This window comes from Triticum dicoccoides, chromosome 7A (genome assembly GCF_002162155.2).
Source record: "Triticum dicoccoides isolate Atlit2015 ecotype Zavitan chromosome 7A, WEW_v2.0, whole genome shotgun sequence".
In the NCBI taxonomy this organism is placed as follows: domain Eukaryota; kingdom Viridiplantae; phylum Streptophyta; class Magnoliopsida; order Poales; family Poaceae; genus Triticum; species Triticum dicoccoides.
In genome coordinates, this window is record NC_041392.1 from 680,783,924 (window position 1) to 680,802,086 (window position 18,163).

General features: G+C 44.0%; 1 protein-coding gene and 2 non-coding genes across 3 annotated transcripts; all 3 read right to left on the bottom strand.

Annotated features, from left to right (window-relative positions):
* Positions 1-3,228: 3,228 nt before the first annotated feature.
* Positions 3,229-6,479, bottom strand: LOC119329975 (rRNA 2'-O-methyltransferase fibrillarin 1-like). The gene is made up of 7 exons (XM_037603083.1): positions 6,458-6,479; positions 6,064-6,371; positions 5,725-5,820; positions 5,538-5,615; positions 5,281-5,457; positions 3,814-3,882; positions 3,229-3,707 (listed from the first exon to the last, which is right to left on the bottom strand). The coding sequence occupies exons 1-7, from the start codon at positions 6,477-6,479 to the stop codon at positions 3,534-3,536; spliced, it is 924 nt and encodes a 307-aa protein (XP_037458980.1). The 3' UTR covers positions 3,229-3,533.
* Positions 4,731-4,805, bottom strand: LOC119334922. Its single transcript, XR_005161625.1, has one exon. It is a non-coding gene; the product is annotated as a small nucleolar RNA snoR60 (small nucleolar RNA).
* LOC119334921 lies at positions 5,078-5,152 on the bottom strand. The gene has a single exon (XR_005161624.1). It is a non-coding gene; the product is annotated as a small nucleolar RNA snoR60 (small nucleolar RNA).
* Positions 6,480-18,163: the final 11,684 nt, after the last annotated feature.

Genomic DNA, 18,163 nt, shown 5'->3' on the forward strand with positions numbered 1-18,163 from the left:
GACTGAGGCGGACGGAGATCGTCGGGGCGGCGAGCGCGGCGGGGATCGAGGCGACGGGGGAAGAGACGATGGCGCCGGCGGTTTGGGTGATGGACATAGCAGCGGACGACATCACAGCGGCGGCGCAGATGGGACAGGGAGCGGCGGCAGCGGAGCAAGTCGCGGCCGCGGTCGCGGAAGATGGCACGTGGAGCAACAGCAATCGGAAGCGGCGACACCGTACGGGCAAAGTTAGCTAGCTGGCTAGCAAGCAGCTGGATGGATTCCTGCGTATGCGCGTACGTGAAGTAGCACGACGCGGCGGTGACGCAGAAGATGGCATGCGCAACAGCAATGATCGGAAGCGCGGCGGCTACGCGCAGAGAGGATCGGGCGGCAGCGCGAGGGACTTGCGGCGGCGGCCCGATCTGGCTGATACCAAGTTGAAACATAGGTTTAGGGTTTTACATGGGTGGTTGACATCCAACCTCACGTCTCAATGTATAGATGATCACAATTACAATTATATACGTATACAAATACGTGTATAAGGACAATATACTAGACCCTACTTTATAGACAGTGACGATGAGGACGGAGAGGGATGGTGACCAATACCTCACAGACCGAAGAACAGATGTGGAAACTACTATGGAAGCTCAAGATGCTGCCGAAGGTGGCGGGTTCTCCGCGGTATTTTACCAGATGAGTGCACCCTCCGGCATCGTCATATCAAAGTCATCAGCAGATACAATGTATGTCTAGCAATGGATGAGGATTTGATGCACGCCCTAGTGCATTGCTCTCATGCCAAGTTGTTTTGGGAACAAGCGCATGCTCTTTTTGGCATCCGAAGACCTCGCTTACACCAAATACATGGTCACGTGGTATTCTATGTGATGCACAATTTTCTGACAAGGAGAGGGCTGTGATGATCTCGGTCATGTGGTCTATCTGGCACTCAAGGAACAGAGTTACTCATGATGATGAAAAGCTCAATCCATTCACTTCTGTCAATCGCATCAGGCAGGATTTGGCTTTGCTCGACATTCCAGAGTCTCATGCCTCCATTCTTCCTGGATATGGTTGGGTACCACCTGATGAAGGAGTTGTTAAGATCAACACGGATGCGGCTTTGGGAATGAACTCCGACAAGGTTGGTGCGGGTGGGGTTGCGCGCTCCTGCAGTGGGTTACTTGGTGTGTGGAGCAAACCTCATTTCGGGTCTCCGTTCCGTTCATTGGTGAGACGTTGGCGCTGAGAGATAGGGTAATATTTGCAAATCTACGCGGCTTCTCACATGTGATAATGGAGACAGATTGCCCGGAGATCGTTAATCTCTGGAAAACTCGCCACTATAGTTTCTCTGTGGTGGCACCAGTTTTAGTAGAAATTAGAGAGCTAGCTTCCTCTTTTTCTTCTTTTGATATTCAACATGTATCCACAGCAGCCAACGTACCGGTCCATCTTTATGCAAAACATGCATGCACTCTAACGGTCACCGAAAGTTGGACTGGCTCGAGACCTTCTTTCCTGCTCACCAGTTTGTTAGCTGATGATGCCAGGAGTTATTTAGTTGAATAAAGCTCTCTGATTGGAACGCAAAAAAAAAGGCGGAGAGGAGCACAACACCGCCATGGAAGAGGCGCCGGCCGACTTACTTCCATGTTTCCATTTCTAGTATGTTGGATTTTTTTTTAATAAACACTTCATATTCAGAGCACCCTCCTCTTCGAGACTCCTTTATACTCATGAAGTACTTCTTGGTCGAGAGCGTGATGAGCAATTGGCCCTCTATGCTCTGATTGCACGAGCAGCTGCTGACACCATCATACCCTTGAGCAATAGTTTTAGCGATTTGCATGGCTAAGTCAGGTCTCCTTAGCTTCATCTTCTGCCTTATCTTGGTTCAGAATTACCTATGTGTCCCGGCTATAATAGCCTTCCTTCCATGATACATGTAACACTGTTCTTAGCAGAGAGATGTCGATAATGATCACACTCAAACATTGGAGGAGCTGTATTGGCTGTTTTTCTTAACCGAAAACAGTGAGAGAATCTCTCACTAAGGCATTTCAATCAATTAATAAATAAAGTAATGTATGTACATCAAGCTTACCAGCCATGTCCTAATTTATTCAAGCAGAGGAGAAACACTGCTTCTAAATAATTCAAAGCTTCCTTCTTTTTACTTATGTTTTCAATTTTTTATAGATTATTATTTGCAGTTTCATCTGCTTCTCATGGTTTCTGCTATCTTCAAATTCAACTTGTGCTAGAGGCTTCAGTTCTTACAACATATGATACACGATTGACATGTATATTGCATAAACATAAAGTGATGCACTGGATGCACTATGCTCTTGCCAGCTAAGACAAATATACAACTCTCAAAGTTTTAACTACTCCCTCTGTTTTTATTTAGTTCGCGTATTAGCTTTGGTCAAAGTCAAGCTTTGTACACTTTGACTAATTTTATAAACAAAAATATTAACATATACGATAACAAATCAACATCATTAGATTTATTATTGAATGTACTTTCACATAGTATAAATTTGTTATGGTAAATGTTTATATTATTTTCTATAAACTTGGTCAAACTTTACGAAGTTTGACTTCAGTCAACTCTAATATGCAGAGTAAATAAAAACGGAGGGAGTATTAGTTATTTTTGTATTATTCCTATCAGGGACCTTGACGGTAGGCTGGTATATATACCCTACCGCCGTCGACCCTGGTGGTAGGTAAAGGATCACATCCTAAAAAAATTCTGAACCAAGGTTAACAAATAGATCAAAACACCCAAATCGGCCGCCCAAAGCCAAGGCCTTCGACGACGCTGTTGACAATGGAGATGGCCGTGAGCTCGACCTTGCCGATGTGGCCGACCAAGGCGACGGAATAGCTGGAACACAACGGTCAGAATCATCAGCCCAACGATCTCCGTGGCAGCCAGCGCCACCACCAGTTCGGACTGAAGCACGGACTGAAGCTCCTCGCAGTTGCTCGCTCCTGTACCATCACCAGTTTGGTGTGTGCCTGCATAGTTGAATTTTAAAGTTGCGCCGAATTATGTTCCTGTTGTGCCTGCAAAACGCAGCTGAGCCAAAACATTTGGACACCCCTTTCCGCAAAGATCAAAGCTTCGTGTTGGCTAAAGCATGATAAGCCTATTAGCCCTGTGTCTGAAAATCGTCAAGATATTAAAGCATGGTTCAGCTCAGGTTTGGGCATAAAATTTAGACAGGTGAAGGAAATCATGCTTGTCTAGCTTCAGTTCCACACAAGCCAAGTAATTTACCTATATTTCAGATCAATGCTGGCTGCTAAGGTTATCAGCCGGCTTTAATAAGCCTAACAAAATGGATAACACTGCCAACAAGTCAACAATTGCTAACACGCATGCAACATTGCATTCGGCCACTCACCAACACGATATAAACCAAGTAGCTATAGAACCAACTTTGTCTGATCATATCACCATACCTAGGACCTAGTACTAATTAACGACAGACCGTCACAACGCACGACGAAGTATTAAACTATTTCCTTCAAGTCGCCTTCGGCTTCTTGGGCATCCTGTAGCCACCGACAACACAGGCGTGGTCACGCTCGAAGGGCTCCAGGGTCACCTGCTCCGAAGGCTTGAACTGCTCAAGCTTCAGCTTCTCAACTTCGGCAGCGAACACGGCCTCAGGAGCCTGGGTGGAGTCAATACAGTTGGCCTGGCAAGAGGAAGAACCGTCAGATCAATGCAAATCTCTGTCATTTACCAGGACATCATCTTCCAAGGCAAATGCAAATGTTTCTTGAATCTGGAATCAGACATACCTTGATTGAAATGACAAAGTGACCACCATTCTTCAAGAAGTATGAAGCATTAAGGGCCAAGATCCTAGCCTGCAGGAGAGAAGACAGTTTGACAGGTTTAAGAATGATAATACAGTCTAGAATCACTAATGAATGTTTGCACTACTTATGCAAGGCAAGAAACAATGGCATTTTGGTTTTTCAAGTTAATATTTGAACACTTAATTTCAAAATAAACGACCTGTGCATATTTAGCTAACACAGAAGACAGGTACTATTCTTAATCTTAGTCAATAATCATCAATATGTTGGAAGAGATGAAAGTGCAGACGAAATGTCTACAATTTCAAACATAAAAACTTCCAGTTTGACATTACATAACATTAACCGGCTGCTCAACCCTGCAACCTTGAAAACATATATACATATCAGTAAGACAACAACTTAAGTAGTTTCAACACAGTTTAGCCAAGTTAGTGTCAGTTATAAGGCGTCTTGACAACAATTTCAGTCAGTCATCGGCAGTAGGAACTAAAACGACCCTCAATATGCTAACATAATTCTTAGTATTATACTACTAGTACAGAAGCTAGGCATGCTACAAGAAAGATCAAAACAAAAGACTTTAAGGAGCAGAGTTCCATCAGCAGGGGACAAGTCACAAAACAAACCGGAAAAAGGTAGAAGCAATTATACTTCCATCAAATCTGAAATTGTGCAGTGGCAAGGTTCGATATCAAGCAAGCATAAATCAACCTTCCATACTGAAGGTTACAAATAAGTACAAGGAAAGAACAAGTTATAAGAGACGAATTATGGCAAGCCAATGAAATAGAATCAACTCATGCAATAATCACGTGAAGCAAGAAAATCCAAGTGTATAAAAAGATACAAGAAAAAATATGGCGATGGAGAAAGTAGGAATTTTGGGCATTAAGAGCATCAGAGACTCGATTTTGCATCATCCATTGTGATGTCCTGAAGGGGAATCCGAGTAAGCTCATCATCAGCAATTGTACCAATACAGCCAAAGAAAACCAGGAAAGCAATACAAACTGATAAACCATAACCGCATACAATAATCCAATGTAAATCATAATTACAAAAACTGAGCGGCCCTGTTCAAATAATTATGAACATAAATGGATGGTACTATTGGATACCATTGCAATGGGAACAGTTTCATGAAACATCCAATGCAATGACAACAAAACAGAAGCATAGCAAATTCAAGATAAAAAATGCAGCAAAATATCTAAGAAATGGACTGGCATTGGGCTTAAAATGCATCAGATACTCGATTTTGCATCATCCATTGTGATGTCCTGAAGGGGAATCCGAGTAAGCTCATCATTTGCTAAGCTCCAATGTAGCCACAGAAGGTGACCAAAACATAGCAGTCATGTCATACCACAATAGACGGCTCTACCATAGGCGACGTTAATAAGCAAATAGTTATTGTTAGCGTTTATAGGATGACAGGTATACCTGGTCAGGCTGTGCAACGTCAGAGAAGATAACATCAACCATGCCAACCAACATGCGGTACTTTGCAGGGTGCCTAGCATCCTCAATGATGGGAATCACGTTGGTCCTCTTCTTGGCCATGTTGACGAGATCCCTGCCACTCCGGTGTGAGAACTCCACAGCATACACCAACCCAGTCTGCAAGCCACAAGATTTCTGTAAGACGACTGACATAAACAGAAACCCTTGATCAATAACAAGTAGCTATGATGTCTCACCGGTCCAACAATATCAGACACATGAGACACAGTCGTTCCGGAGGCAGCACCAAGATAAAGCACACGAGCACCAGGAGCCTGAATTAACAAGTGAGAGGTCAGCATACCACATAGGATTAATTTACACAATAACCTGGAGCAGGAAGGTTTCATATACAGAATACACGCTAAAGCACAACAAACTTACAATCCAGATGTTGTCGACGCCACCGAGAACAGCTGCAGCCAGCTTTGATCTGAAGGGGTTCCACACCCTGTACTCAACCTTGGTCCCGTCCTCGTTCTGCAGTACCAGACGAGAAAAAAGCATGCTTTCATTGATATATGCACAATGAGCACAACAGAGTATGAAATCTGATATCACAAGGAAACAATCGTCTAACAAGATCCTATGAACAAGCGATTGCACTTAAGCTAAGCTGGTTCAACCTAGGTTTATCCATCCTCCTCCCCCTCCCCTCGGAGCAGACGGAGGAGCGTGATATGGCGCCGTATGAAAGTAAGAACGGGGGCAGCGAGCACAGACCTGGACGGAGACGCGCTTCTCGCCGTAGACGGACTCCCCGGCGACCATATTCTTGGTGCAGAGCGCGTCCTCCTTGGCCTTGGCGATGAAGACGCCGTCGTGCTTGTGGGGCACCACGACCACCTTGCTCCCGCCCTTCATGCCGGGCCCTCCCCTTCCACCGCCGCCACGGACACCACGGCCCCGGGGCGTCCTGCCTCCCCTGCCGCCCCTGCCGCCGCGGCCGCCGCCATCGCTTCTCCCGCCGAAGCCCCTGCCCCCGCGGCCGCCGCCGTCGCTCCTGCCGCCGAAACCCCTCCCGCCGCGTCCTGCGTCAAGCGTAACAGCGTAAGCGCATGAGATCGGGGATGAGAGGAAGAAGAGTAAGCTAGAGGTTAGGGAGGTGGATGACTACCTCCGCGTGCCGGTGGCCTCATGGTGTCGGAGATTTGTCGCTGCCGCCGCCGGAGATGGAGGAAGGAGGAGGAGGCGAAGGAGGCTAGGGTTTTTGAGAGGGTTAGCGGCCGCCGGGCGAGCGGTATTTTTATAGACGAAGGCTAGGCCCATTTATTTTAGAATAAGACTAGGCCCCATCTAGAAATACGTAATGGTTAAAGCAGGCCGAACAATGTAAGATGGTCCGTTGGCCCATTTATTATGAGTACCAATATATGGTCGGCCCGTTTGAAAATAGCCCATCTTAACGGGGAGTCAGAACACCGTCGGGGCTATGTGATTCTTCATTTTGTCCCTCACTAGCACATATGCCTGGACGTTGCAATAGAAGAAAAAATAGTGTGCATTTAAATTTAGTGAAAACTATATGTGCAAGCATAACCCTGTGTGCACGCCGAAAAGAAACATTTAGATTCTGTGTTTCGCCACTTGTGACTTAATCAATCCGTTATTTTTCCGTTCATTTATCAAGGGGGTTTACCTCGTCGAAGGTGTTTTGTTAGGTCATCGCATGCTAGAGAAGACCCGCAAACTATTTAATCTATTTTTTCATTCATTCAAGGATATTTTAAGGTTAAAGTTCCATAATATGAAAGTGAGGCGGGTCTTCTTTTTTTCACGTACAAGCCACTGATATAGTACAATCGGAGTTAGTTCTACTTCGTCATTTTTCTGTTCATTGATCGAGGTGATTTAAGGTGCGAAGTTCCATACTATGGGAGTGAGCCCGGTCTTCTCTTTTTCGTGCATCTAGCTCAAGTAGTCAGGTCTTCTCTTCTCTTTTTCTCGCGTAGTGTCGTGGTGGGCGCAAGGCAGATGCCAAGGGATGGCTAAAGATAGGAGGAGGCTCAAGGGCACTGGTGGGCTCCAGAGGCGAGGTCGGCATGAGCGAGCGTGGGACGCAATACATACCCAGGTTTGGGGCTCTTCGAAGAGATAACACCCCTAGTCCTGCCGAGTGTGGTTTATATGTAACAGTACACAGCTGCTCCTAGAGCTGTATGAAGGAAGAAGAAGGTCTGGCCAAGGCTTAGGCTGCTCCCTCTCCTCGGGTGTTGCTTGCTAGGTGTGTGTGTGATCGCCTGTGCGAATGAAGTGGTTGCCCGTATGCTTAAGCATCCTAGGCGCAGTCTAGGCGGTAATTTAGTTTTTACTATCGGGGTGAATTTTTGATATTATATGTGTGTCAATATTAATTTAGGTCACATTAATAATTTAACTACTAGCTACCACCATTTGAATATGACATGTTTGGCATAACAATGTAATATGGCAAGATTTCTCGCTCGACTAGACAATTTCTTGCTTGCCCTTGCCTTGTGACGCCCCAAGACCTGAGCTTCAGACGTCTTCCATGTTTTTTCGAGTTTCGTCATGTGAGTTGTTGGTTTGTTGCATTCATCATTGCATCTTGTGCATTGCATGATGTCATCATGCCATCATATCATTAATCTTTGCATCTCAACTCAACTAAATAAATTGCATTGATCTTTCGATCTATTTAAATCAAGGGAATTCACATGGTGGTTTCTCTTTAAAATATATCCTCCCGATAGTAAGGAGCTATATTCAATATTTCTTTAATTTGAAATTAACCCTAACACACTTGCAAAAATCATAATGCCTTTGCTACCTTAATTCTTGGTCTCCAACTTTGCCATAAATTCTATCATCTTATTCTGGAGCTACACCAAAAATCCGAACATTTTTTGGACCTTCCCAAACCTCACTTCCTATTCAAATCATTTGAATTTAATCTTTCAATCTTGGTCATTTCTATTTTCGCGGAATGAGCACATTTTTGTGAGTCCGGGGAAATTATCCCCATGCGCAAATCCTTCCCTAACCCTCTCTTTCTTCTCCTCTCTCTAATTTCTTTTCTGTTAAAGTAAATAAGATTTTTAAGAGAGAGGGAGAGATAGCAGCAGTGCCCCTTGGGCCTCAATGTTCAGCCCAGAAGCCTGGGACTCTCTTCCTCGCGCCGGCCCAAGGCCAAGGCCCAGCTAGCCTCCGCTACTTAACCCTAGGCCCAGCCACACTCGAACCCCATCCCCATCGATCCCTCTCCTCGATCTCCATCTTCCTCGTGCTGCCACCCACAGGAACTGGACGCAGACCGCAAATCCTCTCGCGTCCACGCCCGATCTCCTCACCCCACTCCGTGCCTCTGCTCCGTGTTGCCTTCCTCTGCCATGGCCTCCCTCTGCCGAGCCCTGCCTCGTTCTCGTGCCCGCACCCATCGTCCTCGTGCCGCCCTGGAGCTTCATTGCCGCCAAGCGCCACCATCGCGCACGCCTCCCAATCCGGTGTCCTGCTACCTCCTCCGCCTCAATCCGGTGCCGTCGAAGGCCACCAGCGTCGCCCAGGCGCCAGCTCCTTCCACCTCGCCTCTCTGCAACCCCCGTGGATGCCGTCCAGGGAACCCATGGCGTCGTCGTCTCAAGGTCACGCCGCCGGCGGGATCCAGTGTGCCTCCGCCCGGATCGGCCTGTGCGTCCGTTCCCGCAGCCTCAAGCTTCGCCTGCATCCCCGTTGCTCCTCCTCATGCCTTGTTCTGGCGTCATTCGTGACATCCGACGACCACGATGACCATAGGAGCCAACCTCCACCATCTTCCTGGTCAAGTTGATGCCAGGGCCGACCACCACCTTCGTCTTCTGCTGCTGCTTCACCGGTGAGCACAGGCCGCCGCCGCGTTGAAGGAAATATGCCCTAGAGGCAATAATAAAGCTATTATTTATTTCCTTATATCATGATAAATGTTTATTATTCATGCTACAATTGTATTAACCGGAAACATAATACATGTGTGAATACATAGACAAACATAGTGTCACTAGTATACCTCTACTTGACTAGCTCGTTGATCAAAGATGGTTATGTTTTCTAACCATAGACATGAGTTGTCATTTGATTAACGGGATCCCATCATTAGTAGAATGATGTGATTGACTTGACCCGTTCCGTTAGCATAGCACTTGATCGTTTAGTTTGTTGCTATTGCTTTCTTCATGACTTATACATGTTCCTATGACTATGAGATTATGCAACTCCCGTTTACCGGAGGAACACTTTGTGTGCCACCAAACATCACAACGTAACTGGGTGATTATAAAGGTGCTCTACAGGTGTCTCCGTAGGTACTTGTTGGGTTGGCGTATTTCGAGATTAGGATTTGTCACTCCAATTGTCGGAGAGGTATCTCTGGGCCCTCTCGGTAATGCACATCACTTAAGCCTTGCAAAGCATTGCAATTAATGAGTTAGTTGCAGGATGATGTATTACGGAATGAGTAAAGAGACTTGCCGATAACGAGATTGAACTAGGTATTGAGATACCGACAATCGAATCTCGGGCAAGTAACATACCGATGACAAAGGGAACAACGTATGTTGTTATGCGGTCTGACCGATAAAGATCTTCGTAGAATATGTGGGAGCCAATATGAGCATCCAGGTTCCGCTATTGATTATTGACCGGAGACGTGTCTCGGTCATGTCTACATTATTCTTGAACCCGTAGGGTCCGCACGCTTAAGGTTTCGATGACAGTTATATTATGATTATGAGTTTTGATGTACTGAAGGAGTTCAGAGTCCCGGATGAGATCGGGGACATGATGAGGAGTCTCGAAATGGTCGAGACGTAAAGATCGATATATTGGACGACTATATTCGGACATCGGAAAGGTTCCGAGTGATTCGGGTGTTTTCGGAGTACCGGAGAGTTACGGGAATACGTATTGGGCCTTATTGGGCCATACGGAAAAGAAGAAAAAGGGCCTCAAGGGTGGCCGCACCCCTCCCCTTGGTCTGGTCCGAATTGGACTAGGGAAGGGGGGCGCCCCCTTCCTTCCTTCTCCTTGTCCCTTCCTCTTTTCCTATTCCATATGGGAGGTGGAATCCTACTAGGACTAGGGAGTCCTAGTAGGACTCCACACTTGGCGCGCCCCCTCCTAGGGCCGGCCTCCTCCTCCCTTGCTCCTTTATATACAGGGGCAGGGGGGCACCTCTAGACACACAAGTTGATCTTCGTGATCGTTCTCTTAGCCGTGTGCGGTGCCCCTCTCCACCATAATCCACCTTGATAATATTGTAGCGGTGCTTAGGCAAAGCCCTAGAACATCAAGATTGTCACCACGCCGTCGTGCTGACGAAACTCTTCCCCGACACTTTACTGGATCGGAGTCCGGGGATCGTCATCGAGCTGAACGTGTGCTAGAACTCAGAGGTGTCGTAGTTTCGGTGCTTGATCGGTCGGGCCGTGAAGACGTACGACTACATCAACCGCGTTGTGCTTCCGCTTCCGCTTCCGGTCTACGAGGGTACGTAGACAACACTCTCCCCTCTAGTTGCTATGCATCACCATGATCTTGCGTGTGCGTAAGAATTTTTTTGAAATTACTACGTTCCCCAACAATGGCATCCGAGCCAGGTTTTATGCGTTGATGTTATGCACGAGTAGAACACAAGTGAGTTGTGGGCGATATAAGTCATACTGCTTACTAGCATGTCATACTTTGGTTCGGCGGTATTGTTGGATGAAGCGGCCCGGACCGACATTACGCGTACGCTTACGCGAGACTGGTTCCACCGACGTGCTTTGCACACAGGTGGCTGGCGGGTGTCAGTTTTCTCCAACTTTAGTTGAACCGAGTGTGGCTACACCCGGTCCTTGCGAAGGTTAAAACAGCACCAACTTGACAAACTATCGTTGTGGTTTTTGATGCGTAGGTAAGAACGGTTCTTGCTAAAGCCCGTAGCAGCCACGTAAAACTTGCAACAACAAAGTAGAGGACGTCTAACTTGTTTTTGCAGGGCATGTTGTGATGTGATATGGTCAAGACATGATGCTAAATTTTATAGTATGAGATGATCATGTTTTGCAACCGAGTTATCGGCAACTGGCAGGAGCCATATGGTTGTCGCTTTATTGTATGCAATGCAATTGCGCTGTAATGCTTTACTTTATCACTAAACGGTAGCGATAGTCATGGAAGCATAAGTTTTGGTGAGACGACAACGATGCTACGATGGTGATCAAGGTGTTGCGCCGGTAATGATGGTGATCATGACGGTGCTTCGAAGATGGAGATCACAAGCACAAGATGATGATGGCCATATCATATCACTTATATTGATTGCATGTGATGTTTATCTTTTATGCATCTTATCTTGCTTTGATTGACGGTAGCATTATAAGATGATCCCTCACTAAATTATCAAAGTATAAGTGTTCTCCCTGAGTATGCACCGTTGCGAAAGTTCTTCGTGCTGAGACACCACATGATGATCGGGTGTGATAGGCTCTACGTTCAAATACAACGGGTGCAAAATAGTTGCACACGCGGAATACTCAGGTTTAACTTGACGAGCCTAGCATATAACAGATATGGCCTCAGAACACGGAGACCGAAAGGTCGAGCGTGAATCATATAGTAGATATGATCAACATATTGATGTTCACCATTGATACTACTTCATCTCACGTGATGATCGGACATGGTTTAGTTGATTTGGATCACGTGATCACTTAGAGGATTAGAGGGATATCTTTCTAAGTGGGAGTTCTTAAGTAATATGATTAATTAAACTTTAATTTATCATGAACTTTGTCCTGGTAGTATTAGCATATCTATGTTGTAGATCAATAGCTTGCGTTTAGCTCCCCTGTTTTATTTTTGATATGTTCCTAGAGAAAACTAAGTTGAAAGATATTAGTAGCAATGATGCAGATTGCATCCGTGATCTGAGGTTTATCCTCATTGCTGCACAGAAAAATTATGTCTTTGATGCACTGCTAGGTGACAAACCTATTGCAGGAGCAGATGCAGATGTTATGAACATTTGGCTAGCTCAATATGATGACTACTTGATAGTTTAGTGTACCATGCTTAAGCGGCTTAGAATCGGGACTTCAAAGACGTTTTGAACGTCATGGACCATATGAGATGTTCCAGGAGTTGAAATTAATATTTCAAGCAAATACCCGAGTTGAGAGATATGAAGTCTCCAACAAGTTCTATAGCTAAAAGATGGAGGAGAATAGCTCAAGCAGTGAGCATGTGCTCAGATTGTCTGGGTACTACAATCGCTTGAATCAAGTGGGAGTTAATCTTCCAGATAAAATAGTGATTGACAGAATTCTCTAGTCACCATCACCAAGTTAGTAGAACTTCGTGATGAACTATGATATGCAAGGGATAACGGAAACGATTCCTAAGCTCTTCGTAATGTTGAAATCGACGAAGGTAGAAATCAAGAAAAATATAAAGTGTTGATGGTAGACAAGACCACTAGTTTCAAGAAAAGGGCAAAGGGAAGAAGGGGAACTTCAAGAAGAACGGCAAGCAAGTTGCTGCTCAAGTGAAGAAGCCCAAGTCTGGTCCTAAGCCTGAGACTAAGTGCTTCTACTACAAAGGGACTGGTCACTGGAAGCGGAACTGCCCCAAGTATTTGGCGGATAAGAAGGATGGCAAAGTGAACAAAGGTATATTTGATATACAGATTATTGATGTGTATTTTACTAGTGTTCATAGAAACCCCTCGGTATTTGATACTGGTTCAGTTGCTAAGAGTAGTAACTCGAAACGGGAGTTGCAGAATGAACATAGACTAGTTAAGGGTGAAGTGACGATGTGTGTTGGAAGTGGTTCCAAGATTGATATGATCATCATCGCACACTCCCTATACTTTTGGGATTAGTGTTGAACCTAAATAAGTGTTATTTGGTGTTTGCGTTGAGCATGAATATGATTTGATCATGTTTATTGCAATATGGTTATTCATTTAAGTAAGAGAATAAATTGTTGTTCTGTTTACATGAATAAAACCTTATATGGTTACACACCCAATGAAAATGGTTCGTTGGATCTCGATCTTAGTGATACATATATTCATAATATTGAAACCAAAAGATGCAAAGTTAATAATGATGGTGCAATTTATTTGTGGCACTACCGTTTAGGTCATATTGGTGTAAAGAGCATAAAGAAAATCCATGTCGATGGGCTTTTGGAATCACTTGATTATGAATCAGTTGATGCTTGCGAACCATGCCTCATGGGCAAGATGACTAAGATCCGTTCTCCAGAACAATGGAGCGAGCAACAGATTTATTGGAAATCATACATACTGATGTATGTGGTCCGATGAATATTGAGGCTCGTGACGGGTATCATTATTTTCTGATCTTCACGGATGATTTGAGCAGATATGAGTATATCTACTTGATGAAACACAAGTCTGAAACATTTGAAAAGTTCAAAGAATTTTAGAGTGAAGTGGAGAATCATCGTAACAAAAATGAAAGTTTCTACGATATGATCACAGAAGTAAAATATTTGAGTTACGAGTTTGTCCTTCAGTTATAAACAATGTGAAATAGTTTCACTACTCACGCCACCTGGAACACCACGCCATAATGGTGTGTCCGAACATCATAACTGTACTTTATTAGATATGGTGCGATCTATGATGTCTCTTACCAATCTACCACTATTGTTTTGGGGTTATGCATTAGAGACAAGAGACAGCTCATTCACGTTAAATATGGCACCATCTAAATCCGTTGAGACGACACCGTATGAACTATGGTTGGTAAAAAACATAAGCTATCGTTTCTTAAAATTTGAGGTTGCAATGCTCATGTGAAAAAGTTTCAACCTGATAAGCTCAAACCCAAATCGGAGAAGTGCGTCTTCATAGGATACCCAAAAGAAAATGTTGGGTACACCTTCTATCACAGATCCGAAGGCAAGATATTCATTGCTGAAAATGGATCCTTTCTAGAGAAGGAGTTTCTCTCGAAAGAAGTGAGTGGGTGGAAAGTAGAACTTGATGAGGTAATTGTACCTGCTCCCTTATTGGAAAGTAGTTCATCACAGAAATCTGTTCCTGTGACTACTACACCAATTAGTGAGGAAGCTAATGATGATGATCATGTAACTTCAGATCAAGTTACTACCAAACCTCGTAGGGAAACTAGAGTGAGATCCGCACCAGAGTGGTATGGTAATCCTATTCTGGAGGTCATGTTACTTGACCATGACGAGCCTACGAACTATGAGGAAACGATGATGAGCCCAGATTCCGTGAAATGGCTTGAGGCCATGAAATCTGAGATGAGATCCATGTATGAGAACAAAGTATGGACTTTGATTGACTTGCCCATTGATCGGCGAGCCATTGAGATTAAATGGATCTTCAAGAGGAAGACGGACGCTGATAGCATCGTTACTATCTACAAAGCTAGAATTGTTGCAAAAGGGTTTTCGACAAGTTCAAGGTGTTGACTACGATGAGAGTTTCTCACTCGTATATATGCTTAAGTATGTCCGAATCATGTTAGCAATTTCCGCATTTTATGAAATCTGGCAAATGGATAAACAAAACTGCATTCCTTAATGGATTTATTAAAGAAGAGTTGTATATGATGCAACCAGAAGGTTTTGTCAATCCTAAAGGTACTAACAAAATATGCAAGCTCCAGCGATCCATCTATGGACTGGTGCAAGCATCTCGGAGTTGGAATAATACGCTTTGATAAGTTGATCAAAGCATATAGTTTTATACAGACTTGCGGTGAAGCCTTTATTTACAAGAAAGTGAGTGGGAGCACTACAACATTTCTGATAAGTATATGTGAAAGACATATTGTTGATCGGAGATAATGTAGAATTATTCTGCAAAGCATAAAGGAATATTTGAAAGGAGTTTTTTCAAAGAAAGACCTCGGTGAAGCTGCTTACATATTGAGCATCAAGATCTATAGAGATAGATCAAGATGCTTGATAAGTTTTTCAATGAGCACATACCTTGACAAGATTTTGAAGTAGTTCAAAGTGGAACAGTCAAAGAAGAAGTTCTTGCCTGTGTTACAAGGTGTGAAGTTGAGTAAGACTCAAAACCCGACCACGACGGAAGATAGAGAGAGAATGAAAGTCATTCCCTATGCCTTAGCCATAGGTTCTATAAAGTATGCCATGCTGTGTACTAGACCTATTGTATACCCTGCCCTGAGTTTGGCAAGGGAGTACAATAGTGATCTAGGAGTAGATCACTGGACATTGGTCAAAATTATCTTTAGTGGAATAAGGATATGTTTCTCGATTATGGAGGTGACAAAAGGTTCGTCGTAAAGGGTTACGTCGATGCAAGTTTTGACACTGATCCAGATGACTCTAAGTCTCGATTTGGATACATATTGAAAGTGGGAGCAATTAGCTAGAATAGCTCCATGCAGAGCATTGTTGACATAGAAATTTGCAAAATACTTACGGATCTGAATGTGGCAGACCCGTTGACTAACCTTCTCTCACAAGCAAAACATGATCACACCTCAGTACTCTTTGGGTGTTAATCACATAGCGACGTGAACTAGATTATTGACTCTAGTAAACCCTTTGGGTGTTGGTCATATGTCGATGTGAACTATGGGTGTTAATCACATGGTGATGTGAACTATTGATGTTAAATCGCATGTCAATGTGAACTAGATTATTGACTCTAGTGCAAGTGGGAGACTGAAGGAAATATGCCCTAGAGGCAATAATAAAGCTATTATTTATTTCCTTATATCATGATAAATGTTTATTATTCATGCTAGAATTGTATTAACCGGAAACATAATACATGTGTGAATACATAGACAAACAGAGTGTCACTAGTATACCTCTACTTGACTAGCTCGTTGATCAAAGATGGTTATGTTTCCTAACCATAGACATGAGTTGTCATTTGATTAACGGGATCACATCATTAGGAGAATGATGTGATTGACTTGACCCATTCCGTTAGCATAGCACTTGATCGTTTAGTTTGTTGCTATTGCTTTCTTCATGACTTATACATGTTCCTATGACTATGAGATTATGCAACTCCTGTTTACCGGATGAACACTTTGTGTGCCACCAAACATCACAACTTAACTAGGTGATTATAAAGGTGCTCTACAGGTGTCTCCGAAGGTACTTGTTGGGTTGGTGTATTTCGAGATTAGGATTTGTCACTCCGATTGTCGGAGAGGTATCTCTGGGCCCTCTCGGTAATGCACATCACTTAAGCCTTGCAAAGCATTGCAACTAATGAGTTAGTTGCAGGATGATGTATTACGGAACGAGTAAAGAGACTTGCCGGTAACGAGATTGAACTAGGTATTGAGATACCGACGATCGAATCTCGGGCAAGTAACATACCGATGACAAAGGGAACAACGTATGTTGTTATGCGGTCTGACCGATAAAGATCTTCGTAGAATATGTGGGAGCCAATATGAGCATCCAGGTTCCTCTATTGGTTATTGACCGGAGACGTGTCTCGGTCATGTCTATATTGTTCTCGAACCCGTAGGGTCCGCACGCTTAAGGTTTCGATGACAGTTATATTATGATTATGAGTTTTGATGTACTGAAGGAGTTCGGAGTCCCGGATGAGATCGGGGACATGATGAGGAGTCTCGAAATGGTCGAGACGTAAAGATCGATATATTGGACGACTATATTCGGATATCGGAAAGGTTCCGAGTGATTCGGGTATTTTCGGAGTACCGGAGAGTTACGGGAATACATATTGGGCCTTATTGGGCCATACGGGAAAGAAGGAAAAGGGCCTCAAGGGTGGCCGCACCCCTCCCCTTGGTCTGGTCCGAATTGGACTAGGGAAGGGGGGCGCCCCCTTCCTTCCTTCTCCTTTTCCCTTCCTCTTTTCCTATTCCATATGGGAGGTGGAATCCTACTAGGACTAGGGAGTCCTAGTAGGACTCCACACTTGGCGCGCCCCCTCCTAGGGCCGGCCTCCTCCTCCCTTGCTCCTTTATATATAGGGGCAGGGGGGCACCTCTAGACACACAAGTTGATCTTCGTAATCGTTCTTTTAGCCGTGTGCGGTGCCCCCCTCCACCATAATCCTCGATAATATTTAAAAAAATCCTTATTTCGCAGGTCGTTGCATGGCTAAGTTGCTTGGGTTGTGAAAGGCCCAGGCACCAAAACGACCTTGTAAGGCATGAGTAAATATCCAAAAAGAAAGACAACATAAAGGATCAAACACACGACATCAAAGACCCGACCATGTGTTGCCAGCCACTCAAACAAAACACGTCCTGCTATTTGAATTGGTATGACTGTATGTAGAGAAACAATGTGTGACTATTTAAACTATTTTTGCCTTGAAATTTTGTAGAAAAAAACTCAAAACATTATGTGAAACACAAACAATTTTTAGAAAATGGGAAAGTTTTTATTTTGAACAAATTTTAGAACGAAAAAAATTAAAGTTCCAAACATTTTCCAAAACAGGAACAAACTTATGGCATTCTGGGCTTCTAAATTTGTTTTTCATTATGAATGTTTTTTATATTGAATTTTTTAAAACAAAAGTGAAAAAATGGAAAGGCAAAAAAGAGAAAAACAAGAAAGAAAAAGAGAAAGTAACAGAAACAGAACACACACAAAAAAACGGCGGCCCAATCTTGGTAGCCGTGTGTGAAGCTCCGACTATTTTTGCCACAAGCGGCCAATAGGGTTTTTTCTAGCTGCGTGAGCAGAAAAAAATGGCTGGCTTCACTGGGCCACGGCGCTCGCGACCCAGGTATGTAATTCTGAACAAACCGTTTTTCATTTTCTAGCATATGGACACACAAAAATTAGTACCACCATGATCAAAAAA

Coding starts and splice junctions, on each gene's coding strand:
- LOC119329975 (XM_037603083.1), bottom strand. CDS start 6,479: ATGAGGCCACCGGCACGCGGAG. Junction 5,616..5,724: donor GCGTCGACAACATCTGGATT/GTAAGTTTGTTG, acceptor TTGTTAATTCAG/GCTCCTGGTGCTCGTGTGCT. Junction 3,883..5,280: donor ACGTTGCACAGCCTGACCAG/GTATACCTGTCA, acceptor TCTCTCCTGCAG/GCTAGGATCTTGGCCCTTAA.